Source organism: Sodiomyces alkalinus (assembly GCF_003711515.1).
Source record: "Sodiomyces alkalinus F11 unplaced genomic scaffold SODALscaffold_1, whole genome shotgun sequence".
NCBI classification, from domain to species: Eukaryota; Fungi; Ascomycota; class Sordariomycetes; order Glomerellales; family Plectosphaerellaceae; genus Sodiomyces; species Sodiomyces alkalinus.
This window is the reverse complement of record NW_021167079.1, coordinates 5,236,541-5,261,381: the sequence shown is the minus strand read 5'-3', so window position 1 is coordinate 5,261,381 and position 24,841 is coordinate 5,236,541. Positions and strand designations below refer to the sequence as shown.

At 52.8% G+C, this 24,841-nt stretch overlaps 7 protein-coding genes across 7 annotated transcripts; 4 read left to right on the top strand and 3 right to left on the bottom strand.

The window, feature by feature from the left end:
• Nucleotides 1–304: 304 nt before the first annotated feature.
• Nucleotides 305–4,253, top strand: SODALDRAFT_347918 (hypothetical protein; the record flags this gene model as incomplete). The annotated part of the gene is made up of 3 exons (XM_028613330.1): nucleotides 305–547; nucleotides 806–3,319; nucleotides 3,378–4,253. 3 exons carry the CDS (start codon nucleotides 305–307, stop codon nucleotides 4,251–4,253), a joined length of 3,633 nt encoding a protein of 1,210 aa, XP_028470915.1.
• A 405-nt stretch (nucleotides 4,254–4,658) lies between these two features.
• SODALDRAFT_327278 (cytochrome c oxidase polypeptide VI) lies at nucleotides 4,659–6,057 on the bottom strand. Its single transcript, XM_028610388.1, has 4 exons — nucleotides 5,817–6,057; nucleotides 5,557–5,602; nucleotides 5,277–5,394; nucleotides 4,659–5,073 (listed from the first exon to the last, which is right to left on the bottom strand). Exons 1-4 carry the CDS (start codon nucleotides 6,029–6,031, stop codon nucleotides 4,952–4,954), a joined length of 501 nt encoding a protein of 166 aa, XP_028470914.1. The 5' UTR covers nucleotides 6,032–6,057; the 3' UTR covers nucleotides 4,659–4,951.
• Nucleotides 6,058–7,702: 1,645 nt separating this feature from the next.
• On the top strand, nucleotides 7,703–8,940 carry SODALDRAFT_336598 (GNS1/SUR4 membrane protein; the record flags this gene model as incomplete). Its single annotated transcript, XM_028612610.1, has 4 exons — nucleotides 7,703–8,119; nucleotides 8,184–8,253; nucleotides 8,319–8,531; nucleotides 8,600–8,940. The coding sequence occupies 4 exons, from the start codon at nucleotides 7,703–7,705 to the stop codon at nucleotides 8,938–8,940; spliced, it is 1,041 nt and encodes a 346-aa protein (XP_028470913.1).
• Nucleotides 8,941–11,139: 2,199 nt separating this feature from the next.
• Nucleotides 11,140–14,259, top strand: SODALDRAFT_355301 (hypothetical protein; the record flags this gene model as incomplete). Its single annotated transcript, XM_028613801.1, has 16 exons — nucleotides 11,140–11,191; nucleotides 11,252–11,271; nucleotides 11,421–11,468; nucleotides 11,551–11,619; nucleotides 11,713–11,874; nucleotides 11,991–12,009; nucleotides 12,198–12,293; nucleotides 12,379–12,484; nucleotides 12,619–12,743; nucleotides 12,848–12,929; nucleotides 12,968–13,098; nucleotides 13,230–13,374; nucleotides 13,637–13,719; nucleotides 13,746–13,843; nucleotides 13,925–14,074; nucleotides 14,173–14,259. The coding sequence occupies 16 exons, from the start codon at nucleotides 11,140–11,142 to the stop codon at nucleotides 14,257–14,259; spliced, it is 1,473 nt and encodes a 490-aa protein (XP_028470912.1).
• Nucleotides 14,260–14,377: 118 nt separating this feature from the next.
• SODALDRAFT_327276 (hypothetical protein) lies at nucleotides 14,378–16,217 on the bottom strand. The gene has a single exon (XM_028610387.1). The coding sequence runs from the start codon at nucleotides 15,806–15,808 to the stop codon at nucleotides 14,675–14,677; it is 1,134 nt and encodes a 377-aa protein (XP_028470911.1). The 5' UTR covers nucleotides 15,809–16,217; the 3' UTR covers nucleotides 14,378–14,674.
• A 1,671-nt stretch (nucleotides 16,218–17,888) lies between these two features.
• SODALDRAFT_375321 (hypothetical protein) lies at nucleotides 17,889–21,668 on the top strand (the record flags this gene model as incomplete). Its single annotated transcript, XM_028614744.1, has 20 exons — nucleotides 17,889–18,014; nucleotides 18,106–18,170; nucleotides 18,248–18,445; nucleotides 18,615–18,638; nucleotides 18,714–18,738; nucleotides 18,951–19,030; nucleotides 19,065–19,195; nucleotides 19,332–19,497; nucleotides 19,723–19,778; nucleotides 19,895–19,927; nucleotides 19,975–20,049; nucleotides 20,127–20,294; nucleotides 20,397–20,461; nucleotides 20,517–20,595; nucleotides 20,637–20,716; nucleotides 20,879–20,957; nucleotides 21,066–21,131; nucleotides 21,200–21,256; nucleotides 21,366–21,462; nucleotides 21,557–21,668. The coding sequence occupies 20 exons, from the start codon at nucleotides 17,889–17,891 to the stop codon at nucleotides 21,666–21,668; spliced, it is 1,782 nt and encodes a 593-aa protein (XP_028470910.1).
• Nucleotides 21,669–22,082: 414 nt separating this feature from the next.
• Nucleotides 22,083–24,102, bottom strand: SODALDRAFT_336597 (F-box domain-containing protein; the record flags this gene model as incomplete). Its single annotated transcript, XM_028612609.1, has 2 exons — nucleotides 22,083–23,661; nucleotides 23,759–24,102. 2 exons carry the CDS (start codon nucleotides 24,100–24,102, stop codon nucleotides 22,083–22,085), a joined length of 1,923 nt encoding a protein of 640 aa, XP_028470909.1.
• Between the last annotated feature and the right edge of the window lie 739 nt (nucleotides 24,103–24,841).

Sequence of the window (24,841 nt, the reverse complement as noted above, 5' to 3'; positions counted from 1 at the left end):
GTTCTAGGTACCTACCTACTCCATAAGGTACCTACGGTACCTGTCTCCACAAGGGTACAACCTACCCCATGGCGCGACAATTACGTGTGATTGGTCGACGCCACCTCAGCCGAGCTTGGGGAAGCTCTGAGGCTGACCATTTAACTACCCCTTCGGACCCCGACGCGGACGGCAACTCCAGCCTCGCAAGGCAACAAGCCGGCCGCGGGCACCAGGACCCAATCCTCCACGAATCGCACACAAGGTCATGACCCAGGCCTTAGCTCCCCCGGTTGTCATCCCTACTACTACATCCCTCCCTCCAATGACCGGGCGGACAACGTCCGAGCATCTGCTTTCTCAGACGATCGACAATCCAGCCGTAGACACGGAAGAAGAACGGGATATCCAAGACCACGAATCACAAGAGAAGGACGAGGAACAAGAAGAAGAAGGCTGGTACCAAATCAGGCGCATTATCGGCGAAAAGGAGAGGAAAGGAAATACCTGGTACCAAGTCGCGTGGGCAAACAATCCTAAGACAGGAAAGGAATACGCACCGTCTTGGGTGAGTCCCCTACTTACTATGGTCCCGCGTTCCTAAGCTTACACCCTGCTGATCCCGGCCGGAGACGTGACCCGGTCTGCTATAGACGAGTGGAATCTCGAGAAAGCCGAACGACAACAGAAGAAGAGGGCCCTGGCCGCAGAGCGAAAGGACCGGAAGAGACGGGTATCTTCAAGACCTACGCCGGTGCCCAACTCTGTAACCCTTTGTTCTACAGACAGTAGTCATCTGGTGGTTCAACCTAACCTCCGCCGCAAGAGGCCGCGGATCGACTCCGAGCCGCCGCAAAGCCCGCCCGTTCTAACCGGTCCTTCGACCGAGGACTTTTCCGAGGACAACACCCGGCCGACCAAGGTTCTGAAGCTTGACGCGTCGCTCTCCTTCACTTCTGACGGAGCCTTGACAGAGGATACTTCGGACATCCTCATCAACACCAACACCTCTCGCCCCGATATCTCTGTGGATGTTTACGACAGAGTCGTATTTGACACCTCCGAGTACATCAGCGTCTCCATATCATCTCAGGATACACACTCCCAGTCCATCTCCGCTCTTGAAGACGAGGACGCCAGGCTTGCTCTTGGTTCTGCCGTCTCCAAAGCCACCAAGAGTCAGAGGACTATCCCGGACTCGCAGGAAGATACGAGTCTCGAAGCTTCTCACGGCGAGACGGAGCTTCTCCAGTTTGATACTGCCCCTTGTTCTAATTCGGAGATTCCCTCTCGACAGCCGGATGGAGAGGACCAACAAGTAGACGTCGACCCCACGAAGCTCTCAAACAGTCTCTCAACCACTGATACCTGCTCGCGCGTATTAAACGAGTCGCTCCACGATACCGGGACCCAACGCAACTTCACGCCGCAGTTCCACACCCAACCTGACTTCCCTGCTGACTGGCCGATGATTGAGAGCTCCGCAGACAGTGTTATTGCTGTAGAAGCCGTGCCCCAAACCTCATCCCAGCAAGAGTCCTCTTACAAGTCCGTCCAGTCTAAGTCCTCCATTTATGCCCGAGCAACCCAAATCGATCATCACGATTCCACACAACAATCTGCGCAGGTCGTACCTTCTCCATTTCCCCTTCCCCAAAGCGAGATCAGCTACAACGAGAGCTCCGCAGAGAACGTTCCGGACACGGTTCTCCGCAGGCCGATTGCAGAGGTCACTTCTTCCCCTATAGTTCCAGATCACCAAGAACGGTCGCCAACACCTAGTCATCAAAGCCCTGAGAGCCCCACTCCCAATATGGACGAACAAAAGCCCGCTCTTGAAGAGCGAGACGCCATTGAGGAGTTGATGGAGGCGGCTAATGCGCCATTCCTCACCGACAACTCCGCGGATGCCGAGTTTGGACAGTCCGACTCCATGCTTCCCCACGACTCCTCGATTGAAGACCTCATCGCCTCACTGGATGGCTCCCATGATAGGGAACCCCATCATAGCCTCGCCCCGTCCATAGCACACCCTCCGCTACCTGTTATCAGGCAGCTTGAACAGGCTGCAGGAGCGGGTCTGGACGTTCCTGCTTCTGGTGAACCGTTGGCTGGGGCCCATATGCCGCCCGAGGTCACCGATTCAATGCCTACGACGGTCACGCCATCCGAGCTTAGTCGCTCCATAGAGCCGGAAGCTCTACAAGAGCCCGAGCCAGAGGATATTGAGGTGGCCCCCGAGCCAGTGTCAGCCCCAACGCCCGAGATGGGCGAACAGAGCTCCTTGTCTACGCCTGTGGGACCATCGGACGCGAATCAGTTCGTCGTGACACTGCCGCTTCCAGCCAATATTAGACCTCTCTATATTGAGACGATGTTACAATATAAACGAGAGATGGAGAGGTTCAGCGAGCTATGGAATGACGATGCCCCCATTGACCAAGACCTTATCGCCAAGATCGATCGGCTCTTCGCCGAACTCCTCGACTTGTGCGATTATCCTGCGTCGCTTGGTGACGAAGACCTCCGAAAGCTTTCAGTACCTGATGTAAAGAAGTACGCCTTTGGCACCAACACCAAGCTATTTTTCGTGGGCCGGTTTGTCGAGCCGCTGGATGTTGACAAGCGAGTTCTGATCGTCGCACGTTCCGAGAAGTTACGTGGCTACCTCGAGGCCATTGTCAGTCCCCATAGCATGAAGGATGGCGGCGAAGATCGATGCGCTCCCTTCGTACAGCTAATCGCGCCTGATCAGGATGTCAATCCGGGCGAATTCGATATCGTCATTGGTTTCGATTCTGGATACGCATCGTCCGCCGTTGCCAGGTCGCTTCAAAGTATTGAACACGACCAGCAGCCTATGGTCGTGCACCTGGTCATCGCATTCTCCATCGACCACTTCCAAATGGCAATTCCGACGGATATGGAAGAGCTTGCGCGAAAAAGTGCCTTGTTGGTATCGCTTTTCCAGAGCAGGTCCTACATCTCTAGCTACGAGGGCCAGCCGGTCGATGATGTCGTGACAGAGTTTGTTAAACAGACCATCGACCCAGATCCCAATTTCGTGTGGGAGCCTGAAGAGCTTCCGAGCATTCTCCTCGACTACTACGGAAGCACGCAGCGCTCCCAGACTCAGCTATACGTCGATGATTCTGAACCTCGCAAGCGGAAACTGGACGTGCCAGCAGACGAGGTTGCGGCGAAGCGTTTGCGTCGTTTCGGGTCTCCAACGGCAAAGCCTGCCGACATCGGGGCAAGCATTCACGAGAAAATCGCCCCAAAGCCTAGTCAGGTGCGCATCGTGATGACAAAGGCGGAGCTGGACACTCTCAACGCCAAGGTACTTGCGGACCCCGTCAATACATCTCCTTAAGGCTGTACTGACAAGACTCTCTTAGACATCTGAACTCGAGTCTCGGTTGAAGGATAAGGAGGACCTTGAAGCAATCATGCACAAGCAGATTTCCAGGATGTCGAAACAACTGAAAAGTTATGACTCCACACACAACACCATCCAACAACAGCATTTAAGCGCCCTCAGTGATCGAGCCAGCTTTGAACGTGAACGCAACCAGGCCTTGGAAAAGGAGAAGGCGGCGGTAGCACGACTGGAAACGAGCGAGGCCAAGATCTTGGAGCTAGAAGCGAAGCTGGCAAAAGCCTCCGAAGCTCTCACGGCATCTGGTGACACACGGCTTGCTGATTTGGTGGCAAAAGAGAAGGAGCTCGAGGCTGCGACGGCTAAGATTCTGGATCTGGAAAAGAAGGTGAAGAACAGGGAAACTGACCTGGAATATATGCGGGAAGTCCTCCAGAACGAGCGGCAAGCGGCCAACACAATGTTGAAAGAGAACCGGGAGTTCAGAGAGGATAATGCCAAGCTCCAGCAGCAGGTGGCACAGAATCTCGCCAAGATCCACCAGATCAATGCCAAAGGCGGCTTGGAAGAATTGCAGCGGCTGGTGACCGACGCGCAGGCTATCGCCTTGGACCGCGAAAACGAGCTCGAGCGCGTGCGCGAAGAGCTCAGGACGGCCAAGTACGGACGCAGGGAGACACGCGGAGCTAGTGTGCCGCGCAGCCCAAGAATGGGCGTCATGAGTCCACGGACCGGTCGCGGCGGCATGGGTATCGCCATCAGCGGAACGGGGGCGACTCCTAGTAGAGGAACTTCACCGGCTCTGGCTGGTCTTGACGGTGGATCACAGTCTGCAGCACAGATATTCAACCAGCCTCCGGGTGGGAGGTTCAGTCATCTGAAGGGATTCCCTTGATGGGGCTAATAGAGTTGGTGGTTCAGAGATTCAGGCGTTATTTCAGAGGACCTGGCTTTCGTCACCGTGATAAGCTGTTATTCAAGATGATGCCAAGCCCAAAGAGAAGAGAAGAGAGAGCCATGGGGTGTAGTCCATAGACTTACTTGGCAATGCGCAATGCTTCAAGTAGCTTCGTCAGGCGTTATGGTTTTTGCTTGGTCGGCTAAAGGCGCCAGCCTAGAGACAGGCTCAGGAGACGAGCAACTTAGGACAACCAACCATAAACTCTGCATTCCAGGCAATAGTCTACCTGGAATCATAATTGGGCAATTTAATCTTCACTCTCAAGGAGTAGGATCGGAGAGGCAAAAGAGCCATGTAGATCCAAGACGTCACGGATATGCAAGCGTTAGAACCAAAGGAACGGAAGAAACAAAAGAAACTGGCTATTGAGGGTTTTGTTTCCCGAGTCTTCGCCTCTAATGGTTAGAATACACGAGCTTGGCCCCTTCCTATCTTTCTTTGGATCACCCAGATAACTCCAGAAATCGTCCACTAGGACATCCAACTTCACTCCTCTAACTCCACGCACGACACGAGAAAGCGGAAAGTCAAGTAACGGATTCTTTCCTTTCATCCGTTGCGTTTTCCTTCTCCACCATCGGATCTTCGAGCACACCGCCTTCGACGGGTTGCAAACAAGGGCCGCGCTTAATTTATTTATGCTCCTCGGGGTAGATGTCCTCCTTCAGAGGCACACCGAGCTCCTCCCGTAGCGGCTTGAGCTCGGCGAGGTACTGCTCGTACTGGCCCTTGTTCTCGACCTTGGCCTTGATGCCTGTTTTTGGGGCGGGTGCCCATCGTCAGCCACTGTCTTCTTCACCTAGTTCTGATGCCTCGCAGCCCGGGGTTCCAGTCTCTTCCTCGCGGGGGGTGTATTATAGAACTGGCACTTAGTTGTGCAACCGAAACGAGCTCCGATGACTCCATTCACTTGCCGAGGCAGTACTCGGGAAATACAAGTTGCGGATCTTTGCCTACCTTCGAAGATGCGGACAGCAGTGGCGAAGTCGTTGACGCGGCGGGCGGCTCTTAGGGCGGCGGCGATGACGACGGGCGAAGGGACGAGATCGTAAGCGAAGGCGTTGTTAAGGTTGCGCTGTTGAATGCGAAAGCCTCCTAAGTTAGTCATTGTTCGCTTTGCATTTTGATTTTTCTTTCATCCTCTTCAACTTCTCGTGGATGGAAGTATCGATTGATGTCACGAACGCGATCGGACCACTTGTCGCGATGGCCTAAAGGGAAATGAGTGCATCCATACCTGGAGTTCAAAAACGTCATTGACGCCATCAAATTCCTTCTCGAACCTGCAAAACAACGTGTTCAGTTTCTAGTTCTGCCATCAATTGATTGAGCTCCGGCTAATTGTGCCCCATTGGTGGTTTTTTTGATTTCGTTCATCGTGTCGTCTTCGCTCGACTGCACGTCTCTCCGGGAGAGAGAAAAAAAGCCCTCCCCACAGCAAACCCCAGTGGGGACGAGAGACGAAGATAGATCAATGGAGAGCCAGGGAAGCCGTACCTCGCGGTGAACTCCTCAAAGGTCTCCTCGCCGTGGTCGCCAGAGCGCACAGCAGTAGTGGTGCTGAATTGAGAGGCGGTCGGAATGCCGGCAGCCATGGGAATGAGGACGCCAGCGCGGGCGACCAGAGGAGTTGTGCGGACGACGGAGTTGGCCTGGAAGAATGCAGTCGAGGCACCGCGGCGGGCGACGGCACGGAGGAGAGAGGACGACATGATGGCTTGCGTAATGTGGTGGTGGGTGCGTATACGTAGGCAGAGGAGAGAATTCAGAGGTAGCTCATCGGGCTGCGAGAAGGCTTCCGTTTTTTCTCGTTCCACAAGGCCGGAATAGGGAGCTTCGGTTGTATCGAATGATGGTCCGGGTGGAATTGCTTTGTACAAAGGCGAGGGTAATTGGATGATGCGTGGGTTTCTCCGGATGACTAAGCAAAAGTTTGACTCAATCTAGGAGGGAAGCTCCAAACTGTGCGAATTGAGTTCGTGGACGGTGAGTTTTGGAGGACAGTATCGGTCATTATTACAGTGTATAGTATTCACATTCACACTCCGCACTCATTGTCAACCGTAGCTTATAATGACAGCTTCGAGAACCGATTCATTGTCTAAGAAAAGACAGCGCGGTCTTTACAGGAATAGCCGTCATTAAGTTTGGAATCCAAAGTGCTTTACAAACAAGACGTCAACAATTACTTCGATTTGCAACGTATGGCTTGTCGACGTAATTACAGAACTATCTGCCGGATCTTTACCTTCAGTTGCATAACCTTGTCCATAGGTAACTCAGGCCATCGTTCTAACAGTACGGATACTACCTTCATTAACTGAGAATATGTACCAAGACTCTTGGTACCGAGTGCCTCTAAAGCCATCATTACTCCGTTTGTGCTTTAGGTTTCTCAATTGCATGCGGCAGACGGTTGCGACGATTGTATCCGATACTTCCCCGTCATCGTCCGTGCTAACCGTACCTGGTATAGAGTAAGGTACCTATCCATACGCGTGTCCATCTGGCATCTCGGTAATTTATGTAAGGTACGTACTCCATCTACAACCTGTATTACAGAGCACGTACCCGTACTTGGGACCTACGCCAGAGGATGGTTTGTAGGTCAGAGCTCCTCGAACAGAGAAGTTTGCTCTGCCCAGAGCCAGGTCAGAGGCATACTATCGACATGAAAGTCAAAGACTTGCAACAGTCTAACCAGTGATCGGGGTCAGTCCTACGGATACAAACCCCCAAAGCCGGGTATAGGTAGGTACCTAATTAGGTAGCCTGATATCACGTGCATCGCAAATGAGATCGCTTGGCAGACCCATTCTACTGGTCCAGGCACTCTCTGTAATTGGTGCTAAAACTCCATTTAACGGGGACCCGAATCACATGTCCAGGTACCATCTACGGATATTAGTACGGAGCTGCAAGACCGACTCGGAATACAGCATTGTTGTACAGGGGCTACCCAACCCCATGCCGCCTTGGCCGACGCGTTGGAGAAAAAAAAAATCCCCTTTCTTTCATGTCTGGCCTGTTCTTCTCGACGTCAAAAGCTTTCCTTTTCTTCTAACCTCCCTTCTGCCTCCTTTCTTTCCCTCCCCCCTTTCCCGTATCGACTATTTGCCGGCCTTGCGGTGCGGTGACATTTTATCAACTTCTTGTCTCTCCTTCAATTTTCCTATTCACTTTCTTCTACGGTACGCGCGTCGTTGACTTCAAGCCGAGTCGATCTTATTTCCGCATTCTCTCCTGGTCTTCCGCTTGAGCAAGGATACCAACCAAGCAGCTGCGCATTTGGGTGCGGGTCTCTCCTTCTCTGCGAGATTGTTCCCTCTGCTCTCCGTATTGTGACTCCCTGGCTCGCTTGGTGCAACATACACCGTGATACCATGGCGACACCCACCACCTTCTACGAGCAGCTCCCGCTCCCGACCATCGATCGTCCCTTCGGCATCGAACTATGGCCCCTTTTCGACAAAGCCTGGACGGCCGTTACCGGCTATCCCATTAGCGAGTTTGAGTTCGTCCAGGGGAAGACTCCCATGTCGACTCTGAAGGAGACTTCCATCTTCATTGTCCTCTACTACGCGGTCATTTTTGGTGGCCGTGAGTGGATGCGCAACCGGGAGCCCTACAAGCTTAAGGGCCTCTTCCTCATTCATAACCTGTACCTCACCGCTATCAGCGGTATCCTCTTGGCCCTCTTCATCGAGCAGCTTCTGGCCACCGTTGTGCGTGGAGGCATCTTCCATGCCATTTGCCATGGCGAGGGAGGATGGACTCAGCCCTTGGTCGTCCTCTACTACGTAAGCTCACGGACAACGCTTTTCAGCCTGTTTCTCACAATGGCGGCTAATCGTGCTGGCATAGTTGAACTACCTTACCAAGTACCTCGAACTCCTCGATACCGTTTTTCTCTTCCTCAAGAAGAAGCCTCTAAGTACGACTCCATCATTCTTCTCTGGGATGTAAAACTCCAGCCCAACAGCTGACAACGGAATACAGCCTTCCTCCATTGCTACCATCACGGCGCGACCGCCTTCCTTTGCTATACCCAGCTGATTGGCTCGACGTCCGTGTCTTGGGTCGTCATCACTCTTAACCTCACAGTCCACGTTGTCATGTACTGGTACTACTTCCAGAGCGCTCGTGGTGTCCGAGTTTGGTGGAAGGAATGGGTCACTCGCCTCCAGATCATTCAGTTCATTATCGATCTCGGTACGTACAAGCAACTTGTCTGGTTTTGCCACGGCTCGGTGCGACCATTTGGCACTAACATTCGGCAGGCTTCGTCTACTTCGCCTCCTACACCTATTTCACCTCAACCTACTTCCCCTGGGTACCCAACCACGGCGAGTGCTCCGGCGAAGAGTTTGCTGCTTTTGCTGGCATCATCACTCTCAGCTCGTACCTCGTCCTCTTCATCTCTTTCTACTTCGCCACCTACAACAAGGAGGGCAAGAAGGGCTCGACGCGCAAGTCGCTTCGCAAGATGTCGCAGGCCCCTCTGCCAGACCCCCACCTCATGGCTCAGACCATGTCCTCGCCGAACGGCAAGACAAGCAGCTCAGGCACCACCACGGGTGTCAAGACCACCGCGGCGAGCACCCGGTCTCGTCGGGCCTAATTGAGCGCTCCATTGCACTACGTCTCGTCCTCGACGATTATCTCCGAACGTGCTATGTACATATGCGTTCCGAGCATGTCATCACAGTGATCAGCCAGTCTTCGGATATCACAAGAACGATTTCCTGTGTTGCGAGGAAGAGAACCTGCTACACAAACGAGCGGGTGCAGAGACACGTTTTGTTATTGTATCAACAGACTGCTAGGTGCATTTCGGGAACAAATTGGCTGATCATCTTCTGTATGGTCAAGACATGACGACTTGGGGGGTTGATGACCTTTGTACGAGTGTGCGTTTAAACTCGGGCGAAAACGGATATGGGAGGTATGGCTGGCAGACGGTAAGCAGGCTTTGTCATGCTGAAAGAGAGTATGGCAATTTTATCTCGGAAAACAAACCATGGCCATCGTCCTTGGTAAAATAGATGGGCGACGGTTAATCATTGTCAAGGCGATCCCGGTTCTCTGGGAAGGAAGGGTCGCATACCTATGCATACCTATGATATACTAATATTACTACTACTACTACTACTACTACTACTACTACTACTACTACTACTACTACTACTATTGATCTTTATTTAAGCGGACCGGCGAGGGCTTCGATGTCGGGATAGGCACGGGCACGGGCTGGCGGAGCATGGACCGAAAACTGCTCAACGTGAGATGTGGTAGTACGCTGAGCGTGACACACATTACTGCTGGGTTTCCTTCAAGATTACGCCTTCGAAGCTACACGACACCATTTTTGACGTTTCAATGCGTTTGTTCCATCCGGTCTCCTACCCTTCGAATGGTCTGAACTCGTGACTCCCAGACATCCGAGCCGGGAGACAAGGCAAAGACATGTTGGTCGTAGAAGAAGGGCGCTGGGTCAGGAGGTCATCGAGATAGGATGTCCATTCGCCACATGCCGCTCCTGCCGCAACACTATGGACGGGATATGGATGATATGTGTACGGAACCACATCCGTGCTTATCGTAGAAAGCACACCAAATAAGCCATGCATGCAGGCCACCGTGATTCGAAGACAAAGCACAAAGTCTCCACCAGTTGCTCGCAGCATCCTGTTGGGACGGTCGTTCCTCTCCTAACCAGGTCCGCATACGTATGTAGGTATTATGCTTAGTGTCGTTATCCAGCGCTGGCGCCGGGATAGGATGACTCCGAAGGTCGACAAGAGCCGCGAATACAAACGAGCAGCTAATTACTCCCTCACCCGGGTATACATATGGTGTGGCTACTGAAGTGGCGGTGGGCAGAGAATCGCAAGGCAATATCCTAGAGAGGGAGGGGCATGATTCATTGGTCGTGTTTCGATCAGCAACAAGACAATACTAACCTTGCTCGTGGTCTGCATGGGACTGCGTCTTCCCTCCTGGCTATCCGTTTTTGTTACTGTTATTATTCTTATTGTTTTGCTTTTCTACGTTGTCCATGATACCGGTGATGGGATACCAGAATAAGCTCCGGATGTGGATCTGACGGCGCGGCGAGACCGCGTCTGAAGGCCTCTGTACCCGCTCCGGCCAGGGCCCGGGCCGGATCTCGGCGTGTTTCCGGAACTTCACACCCCCGCCTCATAATCCTCCGTGGCAGGAAAATGTGGCAGAAGTCCCAGCGAATATCGAGACTCCTGTACTTCGGCTTGCCTCGGGGACTACCAGTGAAGATACTGCCGATTTTTTCGAGTCGTCCCAGGAGGCTGGGACGAGATTGACTTCGAATCCATTTCTCTTGCTACGTACCTTATCTTTTAAACCTTGAGCTAGTCGGGCTGGGGGGATCTCAACTTCACTGATGGCCCCTCAAGTGATTTCGGCCACTTTCAAGTGGGGGTTTGGCGAGATGTCAAGCTCTCAGATACGGGAATCAACCTACGCCGGCCGACATTTTCGACGTCGGGAGACCATACTGGTAGACGAGGGACGATCGCCCGAGAGAATGGATAGTACGCGATGGAAATTGGACCAAGTGTAGGAACGAGGGTGAGCGGTGTGACCAACCATCTGCAACTACCTGCGCCAGGAAAAGTGTCGGCGAATGACGGCCTCGTGGATAAAAGGCTCTATTTCTCTACTTCAGCTGCCGACATATAGACATAGTCGAAGAGGGGGTGAGGATGTAATCTCGCATTGGACTGTATATATGAAGTACGAATACCTACGTACCTAAGGTAGGTACCTTAGGTAGAGTGGGATGGCTACCTATGTAATACTGGGACGGAGGTCGCAGCTCCGCAACGGGCGGGGTTAGTTGAGCTGCCCGAGGGGTCTTTCTTTTCAGAAATGATTAACTTCGCATGTTGCAGGCCAGATCAGTAGCATCAATGTGACCTCTTTCATTTTGCTTCTACTATCCGTAGGTACGAATAGGCAATAAGTAGAATCCGACATTCCGTTTCCTGTCTGTGGAAGATGTTGATTTTCATTACCTTATTCATTATCATTTTGATATCTCTCTCTCTCAAACACTTCTAGGGTCAGTGCGCCAATTACAAAGTAATTACAGAGTGCACGGTCCATGAAGTAAGTCTTCGCACGAACAGACACAGAGAGCACGTGGCTTACTAGCCCGGAAAGGCTAAGGTCAACAAACTGTACGAACAAGTGGCCTGAATGGCCTGATACGATGGGAAAGCGCCGAGGCGGACAATCCTTGAAACCTTTCTTCTTTTTCGTGTGTCCATGTATCCGCGCGGTAATAAATTAAAAGGCACGGCCAAGCTCAAGCAAACCACAAGGAAGATGCATTCCGGGCCTGAAAAAGCAGGTCGACGTCAGGAATAGTTCTGGCGCCTTGAACTGGGATAGAACGCAAACAAGGTACCATGGGTTTGCTACTGAAAGCCTCTCGACCCTCACGCGGTACATAAGCTTTCCTTGCGAGATCTCCCGAATTGCAGACAATCGGCCTCGGGTGGATAAAGCAACTGTGAATACTTTCTGACATTTTTTATATTCGAGTATTCAATATGAAACGGCCATCGGTGGGGGGTCAATCAACCTCAATGTACGGAAATACGAAACCCCCCCCCCACCCAAGGACAGGGTGACGTCGAGGAAGGGGGTTCAAGAGGGCATAGACGCAGGAATACAATTGAATACGTCCCCTGGGCTAGCCGCAGCTACCTTAGGTACGGAGTACATTAGCTACCTTACCTTAGGTACCTCAAGGTAGGGACTCCCCCGGAGCACGTACATACGAAGTACTTCGTAAATGCACTGACGAAGCACCTGTCATTTCCCCCATGCAAGCCGGTATGTTTGAGGACGTCCTTGGGCGCGTGGTCCTCAAACACAACGGAATCGAGTCCAAGTTACTGAAGCTGGAGATAACCGACTTCGAAACGAGTTGGCTGCTCTCTATTATAACGGCGGTAGTAATAATTCGACCTTCTCGCCGGCTCCTCTTCCCTTGGAACGCAACACCTACGAGACACTCATGAACTGTCGCTATCGTTGAGCACGACCGATGTACGATGTATGGTACGGACCAATGCGCTCCCGTACCCTGTCCGCCGGCCTGGTTGTGATAGCACCCGGTGCACGATCCCAATGATCGTACCTAGGCGGATGCACTAAACTCGGCTGTAGGAGGACTCGGACACCTGAATACCTAAAGGTAGCAAGCCCTAATAGATGTCCACACTGTTGGCGTCATCTGATCTCTCACGAGTCATGGCATCAGATCCCTGCAGGGGAGAGAGTTTGGACGATTTCGTTTCCCGCCCGTTGACAGCCTCTACCCGGTCAGGGGCCCAATTGAAACCATATGGGTTAACCAATGGCATACGCTCGGTCGTGTGCTGACCGAGGTCTCTTTGCGACGCTATGTACATATGACTTGATAAGCGTATCGAAGTTGGAATGGATTAGGAACTGTACCTAGGGGCTGACTACCTTAGAGGTCGAGGATCACGTCCCCCCTTATCAGGACGTATCCCTGACCCCGTCGCCCATCCCAGATCGTCGCTCCCCCAGGAGAGAGTCTGTACCTATCACGTCCCACAGATTGACAATGGCAGATGGCAGATGACAGGCATGAGCCACACGAGGCCCAGTACCATAGTCCCCGTTTCAGAAACTGTAGCCTATCAGGCTGTGGGGGTTCTTGACTTCACCTCATCCCTCCCGTGTGCGTCTGATCATGAGGGCTGTCAGTGGAAAGGGAGATCGTCGGGTACATACGGATCCAATACACTAGAACAGGACGAATTATGACCAATCCTCGAACATGCCGAGATCAAACAGATCAACCCCATAATCAACCCTGAACCCGTCGCGAAGATTCGACTGTTCCCCCCCCGTCGGTAAGATGGACTTTGAGGAGGCTGTTCACGCTTTTCCGCACCCTGCAGCTCCATAACCACGAGGCTGTGACCCCATCACTGGGACATGGGCAAGGGGCTCCGAATACGACAAACGAAGCAGCGTACGTTAGTTGTATGGGAGATGTAGAAAAAGAAAAGAAAAAAAAAGGGGGGTCAAACACTGGCTGCCAAGACTGGGAAGGATAAGAGTCTTAATTACTCCGTGCGAACAGGATCCCCAGACTTCTATGTAGCGGAGAAATCAGTTGATCTGGACAATAATTGGAATGAATACCTATGATGATGAGAGAGGGTGGGAGAGGGAAGAGGGAAGAGGGGAAAAAAGAAAATAAAGCTCCAGGACATCCGACATTTTCGTGACAGATCGCCCAGTACGAAGAAACGAGATGCCATCTCTCTACTCACTCGCCCTGAATTTGACCCCTCACTCTCAGCCGAAGACACCCGTATTTTCTTTTGCGCTTCATCCAAGTTGGGCATTTGAGTTGCATGATCCTCCGAACACCGGAATCCCCTTCCATGGTCCTCTGCACCTATATTCTGCAAGCCAAGTCCCCGAAACGAAGGCATGTATGTATGTACGTACGTAGGTATGGTTGGGCGGTATGCATGTAGGCCAGATGGGTTGCCATTGGCGTTTTTGGGGTCCAGTTCAGAGGGTCGCAACGGACGCAAGGTACGGATACAACGAACTGGCTTCGTTGCAATGGTCCCTTGCCCAAACTATTCTCCTCCCCCCTCCCCCCTCTCACCTTTTACGATGACGATGGGCTCATGGTAGACGCCGCCATGCAGCTAAAAGTTCGCTTACGAAATCTTCTACTACATCGCATTTACAGGCACAATTCCCGGCCTTTACGAGGCTAAATACATGTACACATGTCCACAAAACGAACAAGTGGAGAAGAAACCATCACATTGACGGAGAAAGGCTGGAGAGTCAAGTGAAAATGAAGGCGTCTCTGTCATTTGCAGTTGTGGCATGATTGCTACACTTGCCCCTTAAGAGCTCGACTAATAACTCTGCTGATCATCCCATTCATTCCCATCCGTAACTCCGATGCTGTCATGTTCCGATAGTGCCAACGAACAAAAGAGAGAGAGAAAAAAAGGGGGGGGGTTGATAGAAGCCATATATGCTCCCCCCACCCATTACCCGTGGTATCCTGATCCCCATGGCAGTCTTGGCCAATGCTCCCCGTAAACCCAAAACGCCGTAAAACACTTTAGCCGTCCTTTATTACACGGTTAATATTCCCCCAACGCCTGGCGAACTCAACTGCCCCCTTTTGAGACCTGAAGTGTCTGCCCAAGTACCCTTACTATGCCCTCCCACCCAAGGAAAAAATATAATGGACCGACAAAGTCAACAAGTCGATGTGTTGCGTGATAGTAGGTCTCTCATGGCTTGAGGCTCTTCCTCTTGGAGAAGCTGCTCAGGATCCGACCCCGGCCACTGCTTAGGAGCTGTCCGGGGGATGGCGGGTACACCACGGTGGAGTTGCGGGCGCTCTTCTGGGCGGCCTTGGTCGCATTTACTTGGTGTTGTGACTGGGACTCCACCGGATTCGGCGTGGCGGTATTACTCCGGTCGATCTGAATGCTGATGGTGGAACAGATGCTGTCGCGGTGGGCGGCTTCCCGCAGGGCCGGTCTGCTGCGCTTCCGCACGATGCTGAGACCCTTCTTCAACATGCCCGACGGTGCTTTGGGCGTGATGGGCGTGTCGATGTCGCATCTGCGTCCATCCATGGAGTTCGGGTACGTCTGGCCGGCATAGGGGTCGATGCTGAGGAATGTCGGGGGCTGCTTGGTGAGGAGATTGCCCCGGCGACTGGATGATCTGGGCGGGTGGGCGGAGGCGGAGATGCCGGTGGAGGTAGAGGAAATGGACGCCCTCGAGGAGGTCAGAGGCTCTGTCGAAGAGCGGACCACACGCGGGGGCGGCGGCGGTTCATGGGTCGGCTGGGTCGGCTGGGGCGGGACGGACCTGCGGACACTGCTGAGGTTGATGATGGAAGGCTTGCCGACGTAGACGACTGATACCATCTTGGCGGTGTCCTCGTGACTGTGTCTCCTGGAAGGCGAGCCGGGTGAACCTTCACTCTCTGACTCCCAGTCGTAGTCCGAAAACTCGTCGGCGGAGGAGGAGGCGTCTTCTTCGGACGACAGGTAGACATCTTGAGGCGCGGCCCGGGCCAAGGTGGTCGGCTTCTGGGAATCTAGCGTGGCGGCGGTGAAGGCATCGAGGAGGCGGGAGTTTCGGAGGTTGCTCTTGTTCGGCAGTGCCGGTGGTAAGGCATCCTGCGAGTCCTGTGACTTCTCGGGATTGGCCCCAATGATACCGTCGTAGTACTCGTCAAGCATGTCGTCGTCGTCGTCGTAGTTATCCTCGTCTGCAAAGACGGATCGAGGGCCATCGGAGAGGGAAGACGATGCTCTATAAGATAGCCTGTGTACTTGTCCAGCTTCGTGGTTGGCATGGAAGGACTCCCTCGAAGGGATACTAGCGCGATGGTCTAACGTCATGGGCATTGTGGAGGGGAGGGGAACAGTTGCTGATCACCCTCGGAATTTCGCGAGGTGGTGCAGTCGTTGCACTGCGTCGTGGTCTAGAGGCAAGGAGGTTCCACTCAAGTGTTGATATCAAATGGAAGGGGGAGACGAAAGCAATGCAAGGCAGGAGAAGGAGAAGAAGAAAGGAGCAAGAGAAGCCGATCCACAGCAACTGTGAGTATAAGTGCCAGTGGTCCAGCTCTAGCTAGGAATGAGAAAAGGTAGACTGTTAAATGGAATCAAGTCTCGGACCTGATTTAGAGGAGGTTAGGCGAATGAGACATTCGACAGGAGCTTGAGAGAAGAGGGAGGAGGCGGGAGGCAGGTTGATTTATCTCAGCCAGCCGACTCTCACACTCCCTCACTTTCCCTCACACTCACTCCCACGCATACCCTCGCATTCTCTGGGCCTTGCAGACTGGGATATGGTGGGCTGGGCATGATGGCAGATATGTGGGACGGGTCGCATGGGGTTGCATCGATACCCTCGTAATCGACAAGGTGATGGGGTGGATGGAACGCAGAGGGGACAGGGGGTTGGTCGACCCATGCGACCGCTTCAAGGGTACAACGCACAACGTACTTCGAAATAGAGAGGCAAAAAGATTCGGGCGGGGCGGTTAGTCGAAGGTCGCATACCCCGAGGTACCGCCACTACAGTACAGTACCGGTACGTCAGTTTCAATTATTAACACGGAGGGTCCCAGTGGACAGTAACGGGGGTTCAGGAAGCTGGGAAAGAGTGCCCTAGGGGGGGGGGCGCAGTTGAGGAATGCAGGTGTCGGTTTCCCCGGTCTTTTTTTCTTTTCCTCGACTTCACACCAAAGCAACCCCGAACTGTTCCAACTGCGGCACGCCACCTCAGGGTATTCTCATGACAACTCGCGAGCCAGGATGCGGGTGCTGAGAAGGCGAACCTGGTATTATCCGTACTCCGTAAGGTACTGTTTTGATTGACGGGGACCGACCAGGGAAATCGAGGATTCGATCGGGAACCCCATATAGGACTTTTCGCCACCCAACACATTTTGGTAGTCCATCGTCTCTTCTACACATGTTACCGGCTTCACTCACCGACACCATCAACGACTACTTTGGAGTTCGGCCGAAAATAACATCGTTTTTCAAACCACTTGACCCGAGGACCGCCGTTGCACGAAATCATCGCCCATAAACGACCCCCTGCTTCGTTTCCCTCGGCTGCGGCCGGCCTGTGCGCCTGGGTGCCATGTACGGAGTACGTTGTAAGTGAGGTAGACTATCGTACACGCCGTGCTCCGTGGAACGTAAGGTAAGCTGAGGTTCGTGCGGCTTGACTTAGCAAGAGATGGCGACGTGAGCGACCCGTTTCATCTCTAGAACCTGAGTTCCTACACTGTAATGTGCGTGCTGGGGATTAGGTGTCTGTCTGGGAATCCATTCCTGTCGTCGCGCGCTGGAAGAAGAGGCGGGACATGCTCAACTAACGCAGGCGTCGCCGAGGTCAAGAGTCGCCTTCGATACCCTCTGTCGATCATTCATTCTGTAAGATGCGACCCATGCCGGACGATATCCCAGAAGAGTTTCGCAACGCGCTGATTGGTTCAAGCCACATCTAGACGATAACTACCGCTATCCAATTGGCCCCCTCTACCTATGTTCTTTCTATTCGTACTGCCACCTGCCACTGACGATACGATACGACGACCCCTAACCTTCTTTGACCCAAACACTACCCGTTACCATGGGCTGGGAAGCCTCTGTCTGCATGGCAGACACCCCGACATCTACGACGTGTGCTCGTACTGAGTAGAGTTCCGAACGCTGACAGGGGTAATATAGATATCCTTTTATATGGAGGTCCGAGCGAGATTTTGTCAAGAAGAGTCGCAATGCGAACTCCGGCTGCGCAAAAACATACGAGACCGCACTCCCGCAAATCTATCCTTCCTTGACGTCGTCGAGGCCCACTCGAACCCATGAGAATCCACATAGAAAGCTAAAGCTCCGTTTCTTTGCGCTCCGAGAGGATAAAGTAATTGCTCCGGCTTGCCTGTCCAGAAACAGGTGGTAGCCGATCATGTTCAGGGTCAGGGTCAAGGTCGTCGATCAAGATAACGACAACCTGAATCGAATACTTCGTCAGACACGGGGTTTGGAAGAAGAATGCTTGCAAACGGCATCTTGCCAAGCCCTGATCAGCTTTGTCCTCCTGTGGTTAAAGTAAATTGAAGTAAATAAAGTAAATGAATGAATTAAAATGGGTAGTATAGTTCCTCTCTTGCTGTACGTTGTAGGTTACCTTCCCCGCCCTCACTATATTATGGTGGCTTGACTATCACGACCGCAAGGAGCAAATAACGTACTGCCGTACATACGAATATGTACGAAGTATGCACCTGATGACCTGGGCTGGCAAACCATAGTTTCCTTGGCCAGTACCCAGTACCATACTCAGGCCCTCGACACCTCACTGGTGCATCGTGAGGACTTTAGTCGCACACATCGTGGGGGGCGTCGGAACACCTCCACACCACCTTCTCGGCCGAGCTGGAAGCGTCCTAGTCTGTCGTCTTGCTTCGCGAATCACATTCTTAACACCAGAGGCATGTCTGACCGCTCTTCGGAATCTACTTGGTAAATACTGGCTTCGATGTGCCGACTACGGAGAAGTTATTTCGTACTGCTATCCTCTCGATTTTTCTCTAATAAGCCCTGTTGTCGAAGCTCGAACTGTCTTCTGCCATTAATAACATCGGCTGCCTGGTATTTATTACTGACCAATAAGCCCCGTCTCTGTTCCGAGTTTCGTGTTCAGGCTGAGACGAGCGTGTCGCGGTCCCTTGAAACGGAACCCCCCGAATGAACCCCTCCCGCCGGGGCCCACCTCAACGCTTTGACCAAGTCTTCACGCCTTTCCTTTGTCCTTTGTAAGCAACTCTTTTGTCTTCGTCCGATAGGTATTCTGCAACATCCATTGTTAAGCTTTGACTTGAAAGGCCTTCTTCCAATATTCCATTGCTATGAAATAAGTCTATGCGTCTTGTTTCGACCACACCAACGCATGGACCACAACTTTTTTTGTATTTGTTTACTTTAACCCGTCTCTTTTCTTCTTCTTCGTTCGCTGTGTCTTCTCCAGGTAGCAAGACACCCCCTCTCGAACCAGACATCCAGCGCTAACGCCAACGCTGCAACTCTCGGGCATGAGTTCAGGCATGGGTGTGGTAGGGCGACATGCCCAATCCCATCGCAGATACATATTGCCCTCCGCTTGTGTCCCTGCACAGTGCAACTCGGCGGGCCCATCACACCTGACGGTCGTCGATGCAGCACCTGCATCTGCAGTTACCTGCACCTGTCGACATAATGGGGGTCTTCTGGGCTGTAACCAACTAATACCACTTCGCCCTAAACCCCCCTCCACGGGACCAGTCGGGCTACGGAGTACTTACGAATTGTACTTGCTGGGTCGCTTTTGTTGAAGTACGATACGCTAAAAAACTGTGAACATTCTTGGTAGTGAACATATTTTCTGACATCTTGGCCCTTTCGTTGCGTTGCCTTTTGCCTCGCTGTTCCAATTTCGGGGGCCGACGAACGTCTACATGTCTGGACGATGCAAGTGGTACGAAGTACGTTGTTAGCCACAAGCCAACGCACAAGCCACTGCCACGAGATGCTAGCTCGTATGTAATTACTTCTGACGAAGAAATAAGCTTATTCTTAGCATTTCCGCTTCCGCAAATGGCTGCCGACTTGTCGTGACTACCAAATCGTATTTCCATGGGAGAAAACAATACGAGTTTTCTCCTAGTGGTTGTTGCTGTTGCTATTGCTATTGCTGTTGCTTCCCAAGATACTATTCCTCCGACACAGTCATGTGCGGCTTCATGTCGTTGGTTCCTTTCGAGCAACTCTCCTGATGTGGCAGAGGCTTATGTCTACTACCCGGGCCGGTTTCAAATTGGTCCGTGACCGAGACCCACAACCCAATGGTGTCCACTTGTTTCCTAGAAACATTGTTTCGTACCAGTTTTTGGACGTTTTTCTTCTATTTCTTCTATGCACAGAAGGCATTGGCAGGCCGTGACGACAAAGCCTGCCAACACTGGTACCGTTGCAGGACGTCCTTAATCTAGCTACCGCATAACGACCTTACACAGTAAACGCGCTTTCGTTGTTTCGGAACGCGGATCATCATCCGCAGCATGAAGGACCACCGAGGCGTAGCAGCACTGGTTCACGTCATCTTTCCTGCTTGGACCGTTTCTCGGACTTATTTACGGGCGGCGTGTTCTGCACCTCTAACCGGCAGAGTTTGGTCCCGTGAACAATTACGTTAACCAGGGGTTGTGGACAGAATATCTGCCAGAAACTGTCACCGTAGGAGAATTGCCGCATATCGTCGTCTCGACGGGGAATTATCCACATGAACCGGTGGTGTCCGCTTTTCGCTGGCCTGCAACATACTCCTCGATGGAGGGTTCACGACGCTCACTCAAGGCTAGGTATCCGGGTAGCCCCAGATGGATTCTATCTTTGTCTGTGACTTTTGCCCCGTCGTGATGCTGACCTTGACGGGGAGGCGAAAGTGGCAAATCGATGTTGCTATATATACATGTCCAATTCGCCGGTGTCTCCGGTGAAGGGGTTCGTTAACATGTAACCCCGCGGGGTAATCCAAAAACCCAAATCTACGCCACAGGCGCGGTTGGCCTTTCTTAGTCAGTCAACCATCAGCGCTCAATACATGCGTAAGATGGCAGTGGTTCTGAAGCGGCTGGGTAGACCTCATGTCACACAGAGTCGCTGTCACTGTCACGAGTCAATCTGGGTCCGGAGGCTCGGAGTGGGGCCGTCGCAAATCACGGAGGGGAAAGCTTGACGTCGGGTTGCTCCGAGAAGGTCAGCACGATCACCCATTGTAGGCTCTGTGCGGTCTACAGGCCCTCCAAGAGGAAGAAGAAAAAAAGCAAAAAAGAGAAGAAGAAAAAAGAGGCAGATTTCATCACTGCTTATGGCCCATTCTTTACCGTTACTTGTTGAGGGTGTCTTTCCATCCACTAGGAACAATCCGCAACACCGTCCGTTACACCGGGTTTCCACACCGACATACGGTCAGGCTATGGGCCGGTGTCACCGAATTGTGAATTTGAAAATTCGCCCTATGTAATACTTCGAAGCTGATTTCGACAAGGTCCACGTAGAATTAAAAGCTGACGTTGGATGCCTGACCGTGACACAACCGTGGAAGATCGAGTTGCCATTCGAATGAGATCCCGAAAAGTCGTACCAATCCATAGTGTTTTCGAGGATCCATGTTAGTTATTTTTTCTTCATTTCTTCATTTCTTCATTCCTTTTCTTCGGCCATTACTACTCTCTTGAGACAACCAACCGCATACCGCGACTCGCCCCACTGAGTATGCCTTGCTGCCTCCTGGTAGTTCGTCCCGGGGAAAAACGATGCCCTACTTATCCAAGGCATAGTCGGGGAGAGCTCCGCGAGGGAACTGAAGATACCGAGACAATCAAGACACACAACCAGCAAGCAGCCCAAGTGCAGAATGCCACCATGCCATGTTTCAAATCCACAGGATTTCTGCCCGCACACATTGCATTCCTCCACAGGGCCCAACCCTTGAGAAGAACGTTGATCTCCAAGTATAGATCGAAACAGAGACGAAACCCAACGGCAAGAATCCTTGCTTGACTCGTGTTCGTGCCTCTTCGACCGCTGCTCCAGGAAACGAGCCCACCGAGAGGTCCCAGCACAGTGCAAACCAACCCCCTCGCCCCCCCCCCCCAAGGTTGCTGGTCAAGATGCAAGAGGCATGCGTCCAGCCCTGGAGTTTTGACTTTCAATGTTTGTTTCTAGTTTTCTCTTCTCTAAAATGGGAAATACGAAAGAAGACGAGAGTAAGGAAAGGGGCATACGCTCAGAAAACAAGGGGACATAAACGTGAAAGCGCCCAGTAGAACACCCTTTTGCAGATACTGGGGCCTGCTTACATCGTTATACATTGCCAATGCCAAAAGGTCCTCCCAGGATGAGAGAAAATAGAATAATGCTATCGGATGTTCCAGCACCCGGTATAGCCAGCACGACAAAAGCCATCTCCCGCATATAATTTCTCGTTCAGCCGTTACACGTCGGCAGTCCTAAAGTCTCCTTCTTTCCAACCACCATCAGACAGTAGCGACCATAGCGGCCATACTATCTTTGTCCTTCCGTTGACACTCATACTCGTCTCGCTTCGTTTGTCGCTTTATTACCGCCATATATCCCGATCGCCCTTCTTCTCTCCATCGCTAGTCAGAGGGCGGGGCCACAACGCATCACCCCCCGGCGGTTTCAAGCCGGCGGGTTCATGGGTCGGTATGGCTACGAAGCCGCCCACGCCATTGCCTACCATGACACTCCTCCGTGCGCCAGGCGTGTTCCATCCTTGGCCAGCAATGTCCGCGCCGAGACCGTAGGTGCTCAGGGGCCGGTCGTGGCGCGCGCCGCCAACCATGCTATGGCGCGAGGAAGAAGGCGCTAGTGCGGCGTCCGGAGACACCTTGACGAAGGACCAATTCATGGCCTCGTCGCGCTTGGCAAAGACCTCGAGGGTGTGGGTGAGAGAGCCCGTGCCGGCGAACGGGTTGTTGGAACTGAAACGGTTGGAGGCAGGAGCAGACGGCACTGCGAAGGGCCGCCGAGGAGGGGCCAAGTCGGGGCTGGCGGCGTTCGGCGGAGCGAGGAACCCGCCCCTTGGCGACGTCGACATGGACATACCCGAACCAGATGATCGGGGCCGCGACCCTGTTCCTTGAGCAAAAGGTGCGCGAGGCAGTGGCGGCGGGGGGAGGCCTTGCAGCATATCTGCAAAGTCCTCATCCAGGACATAGACCGCTCGTAAATTCCTCAACCCCCCTCCGAGGATGGAGGAAGCAAGATATGTGTAGTACGTCGAGGCGGCGGAGCTAGAATAGGGACTGGCGCCCGAGTCACCACTGATCTCGAAGCGTAGCGTCTCCAGTGATCCGGATGTGAGCCGCTGAGTGTGAGGGCCACTTTTGAAAGGGCCATCAACTTTGGCTTGCACGGCGAGCGACTTCAACGACGTTGCTGCGATAACAACTTCATGCAGAAGAGGTACTTCCACGCCTGTTTTGACGAGAGACAAATCCGTAAGTGTCATGCGCGGCTCGGGCCGACTGAGGTATTCCACCAGACCAGCAGAAGTGATGCCCGGTGTCTTGGTGAGGACCAGCTGCTCGAGAGCAGGGAAGGGAGGTAGCATCTCATTGTACGCGAATACGTCGTCGGTAAATGTCTTGCTCTCCGTCACCTTGAGTGCCCGCAGGTATCGCAGGGCGCCAAGAACCTGGCGAAGGATGCTTGGATCCATGTTGATGTTGATCAGTTCAAGGACTTGAAGGTTGCACCATATCCTCCCGTGGGATAGCCGAGCCAGACTACGCTCTGAGCCAGCGCGATACGTCATCTTCTGAAGATTCGGGCACCTGGCCTCAACCTCCAGCCGCAAAGTTGCGTAGGCAGAGTCGTCCGAATAGAGGCCCTCTGGTAGGTCGACGTAAAACAGATGAGGTAGAACGGCGATAGTGCGAGCTAGATCAGCCTGCGCACCCTCGCGTAGCATGTACGGCGTCTTGAAGAAACAGACGCGAGAGCCGAGCCTGGTAGGATCCTCGCGCAAGGTACGACAGAGAAGCTTCAGCCGGGCGCTTGGGACATCTTCCGGGTCTCCGTTGCGATCAAATCGTGTGCGCCTCTTGCGCATTTCGGCTAGGTAGGCTTCGCGCTCGCAATAGTGGACCGAGTCGATTCGGATACTATGGTATCTGCAAAAAAAAAAAAAAAAATTTGGGAAGAGCGGAGGTTAGATGTGCCATGTTGCAGATAATTAATGCTCGGGGTTGGACTTGGACTCCATCTTACAAAAGGTTCCTGGCCGGGTTCCTCCATCTCTTGCAAACTTGGACACAATGCGCAAGGTCCCTCATGTCACAGAGCATGCAGGTATCCTCCAGTGCGCTCTGCTCGCAGTTCTCGTATGTCTCATCTTGACTATGAGGACAGACGAAAGCAAAGATGCGCTCGAGGACGCCCTCTGGGAGTAGGGCAATCAGTGCGGCTGAAGCATAGGTAGGCCCGTAGAGGGAAGAGATGACATGTTGAGCATGGCCCTTCTGTCCAGATGCAGAAGACCAAGATGATTGCCTTGCATGGGAGTCCAGTCCCTCCTTTTTCTTGTCTTTTTTCCTGAAGCTGAAGATGCCCATCTTGCGAGAGGACTGTTTCGCGGCCGAGAAATGCCCTGGAGAACTAGGAACGGGGAAAAGGCCCTGTTAGGTGGGAGGATGGAACAAGAAATTATACCATAAGGGACAGAGACTGCACTGCCGATAGAGCGGCTCCGTTCCTAGGAGAAGGTGATCGGCAGTTGGCTGGGTCAGGTGGCGCGTGCACCTTGCTGAATGTCTCACTGCGTATCCGTTGTGGTCTGCGATACCGCGATGCCATATAAAGACCTGCTTGGCGAAGCGCCTAATCTTCCTCTGCCTTTGAGGGGACACGGACGTGAGAAGGTTCCAAGAAGCGACTCGCACCGGTCTCCGCCCTTTTTTCTACTCTGTTGCTGGTCCTCTGGGAATCGTTCTGGTAAACGTTCGGTCGTACAAGCGTGTTTGGGATGGTCGGGAGCAGGAGTGATTGACTGAGAGGGGTATCTGTTGAGAGCCTTTGTCCCAAAAGAGTGTTATGGAATTGATCTGGCGTGTCGGCTGCTACTGAATCCGTGTTGTTTCGTGCCGTGCTGGGTGTAAGGGTCGGATAGGATATCGACGACAGTCAAAGTGCAGCCGATGTCAGGGATTCCGCAGAGGCTCTAGATTCCGGACTAGACCACAAAGAAGTGTTGTTAGTCGGTCTGATAGAAGTCTTTCGTCGTCGGAACCCAAGATGGCGCTGGATGAATGATAGTTGATGGGGACAATGAGGGGGAAAACAGGAGAGACCGCG

Bases quoted from the DNA above. Each gene is read 5' to 3' on its own strand.
- SODALDRAFT_327278 (XM_028610388.1), bottom strand. From the start codon at position 6,031: ATGTCGTCCTCTCTCCTCCGTGCCGTCGCCCGCCGCGGTGCCTCGACT. The intron at 5,603-5,816 runs GTACGGCTTCCC...GTTGTTTTGCAG, and splicing joins TTTGAGGAGTTCACCGCGAG to GTTCGAGAAGGAATTTGATG. The intron at 5,074-5,276 runs GTAGGCAAAGAT...CCCCAAAAACAG, and splicing joins TGCTGTCCGCATCTTCGAAG to GCATCAAGGCCAAGGTCGAG.
- SODALDRAFT_327276 (XM_028610387.1), bottom strand. From the start codon at position 15,808: ATGCCCATGACGTTAGACCATCGCGCTAGTATCCCTTCGAGGGAGTCC.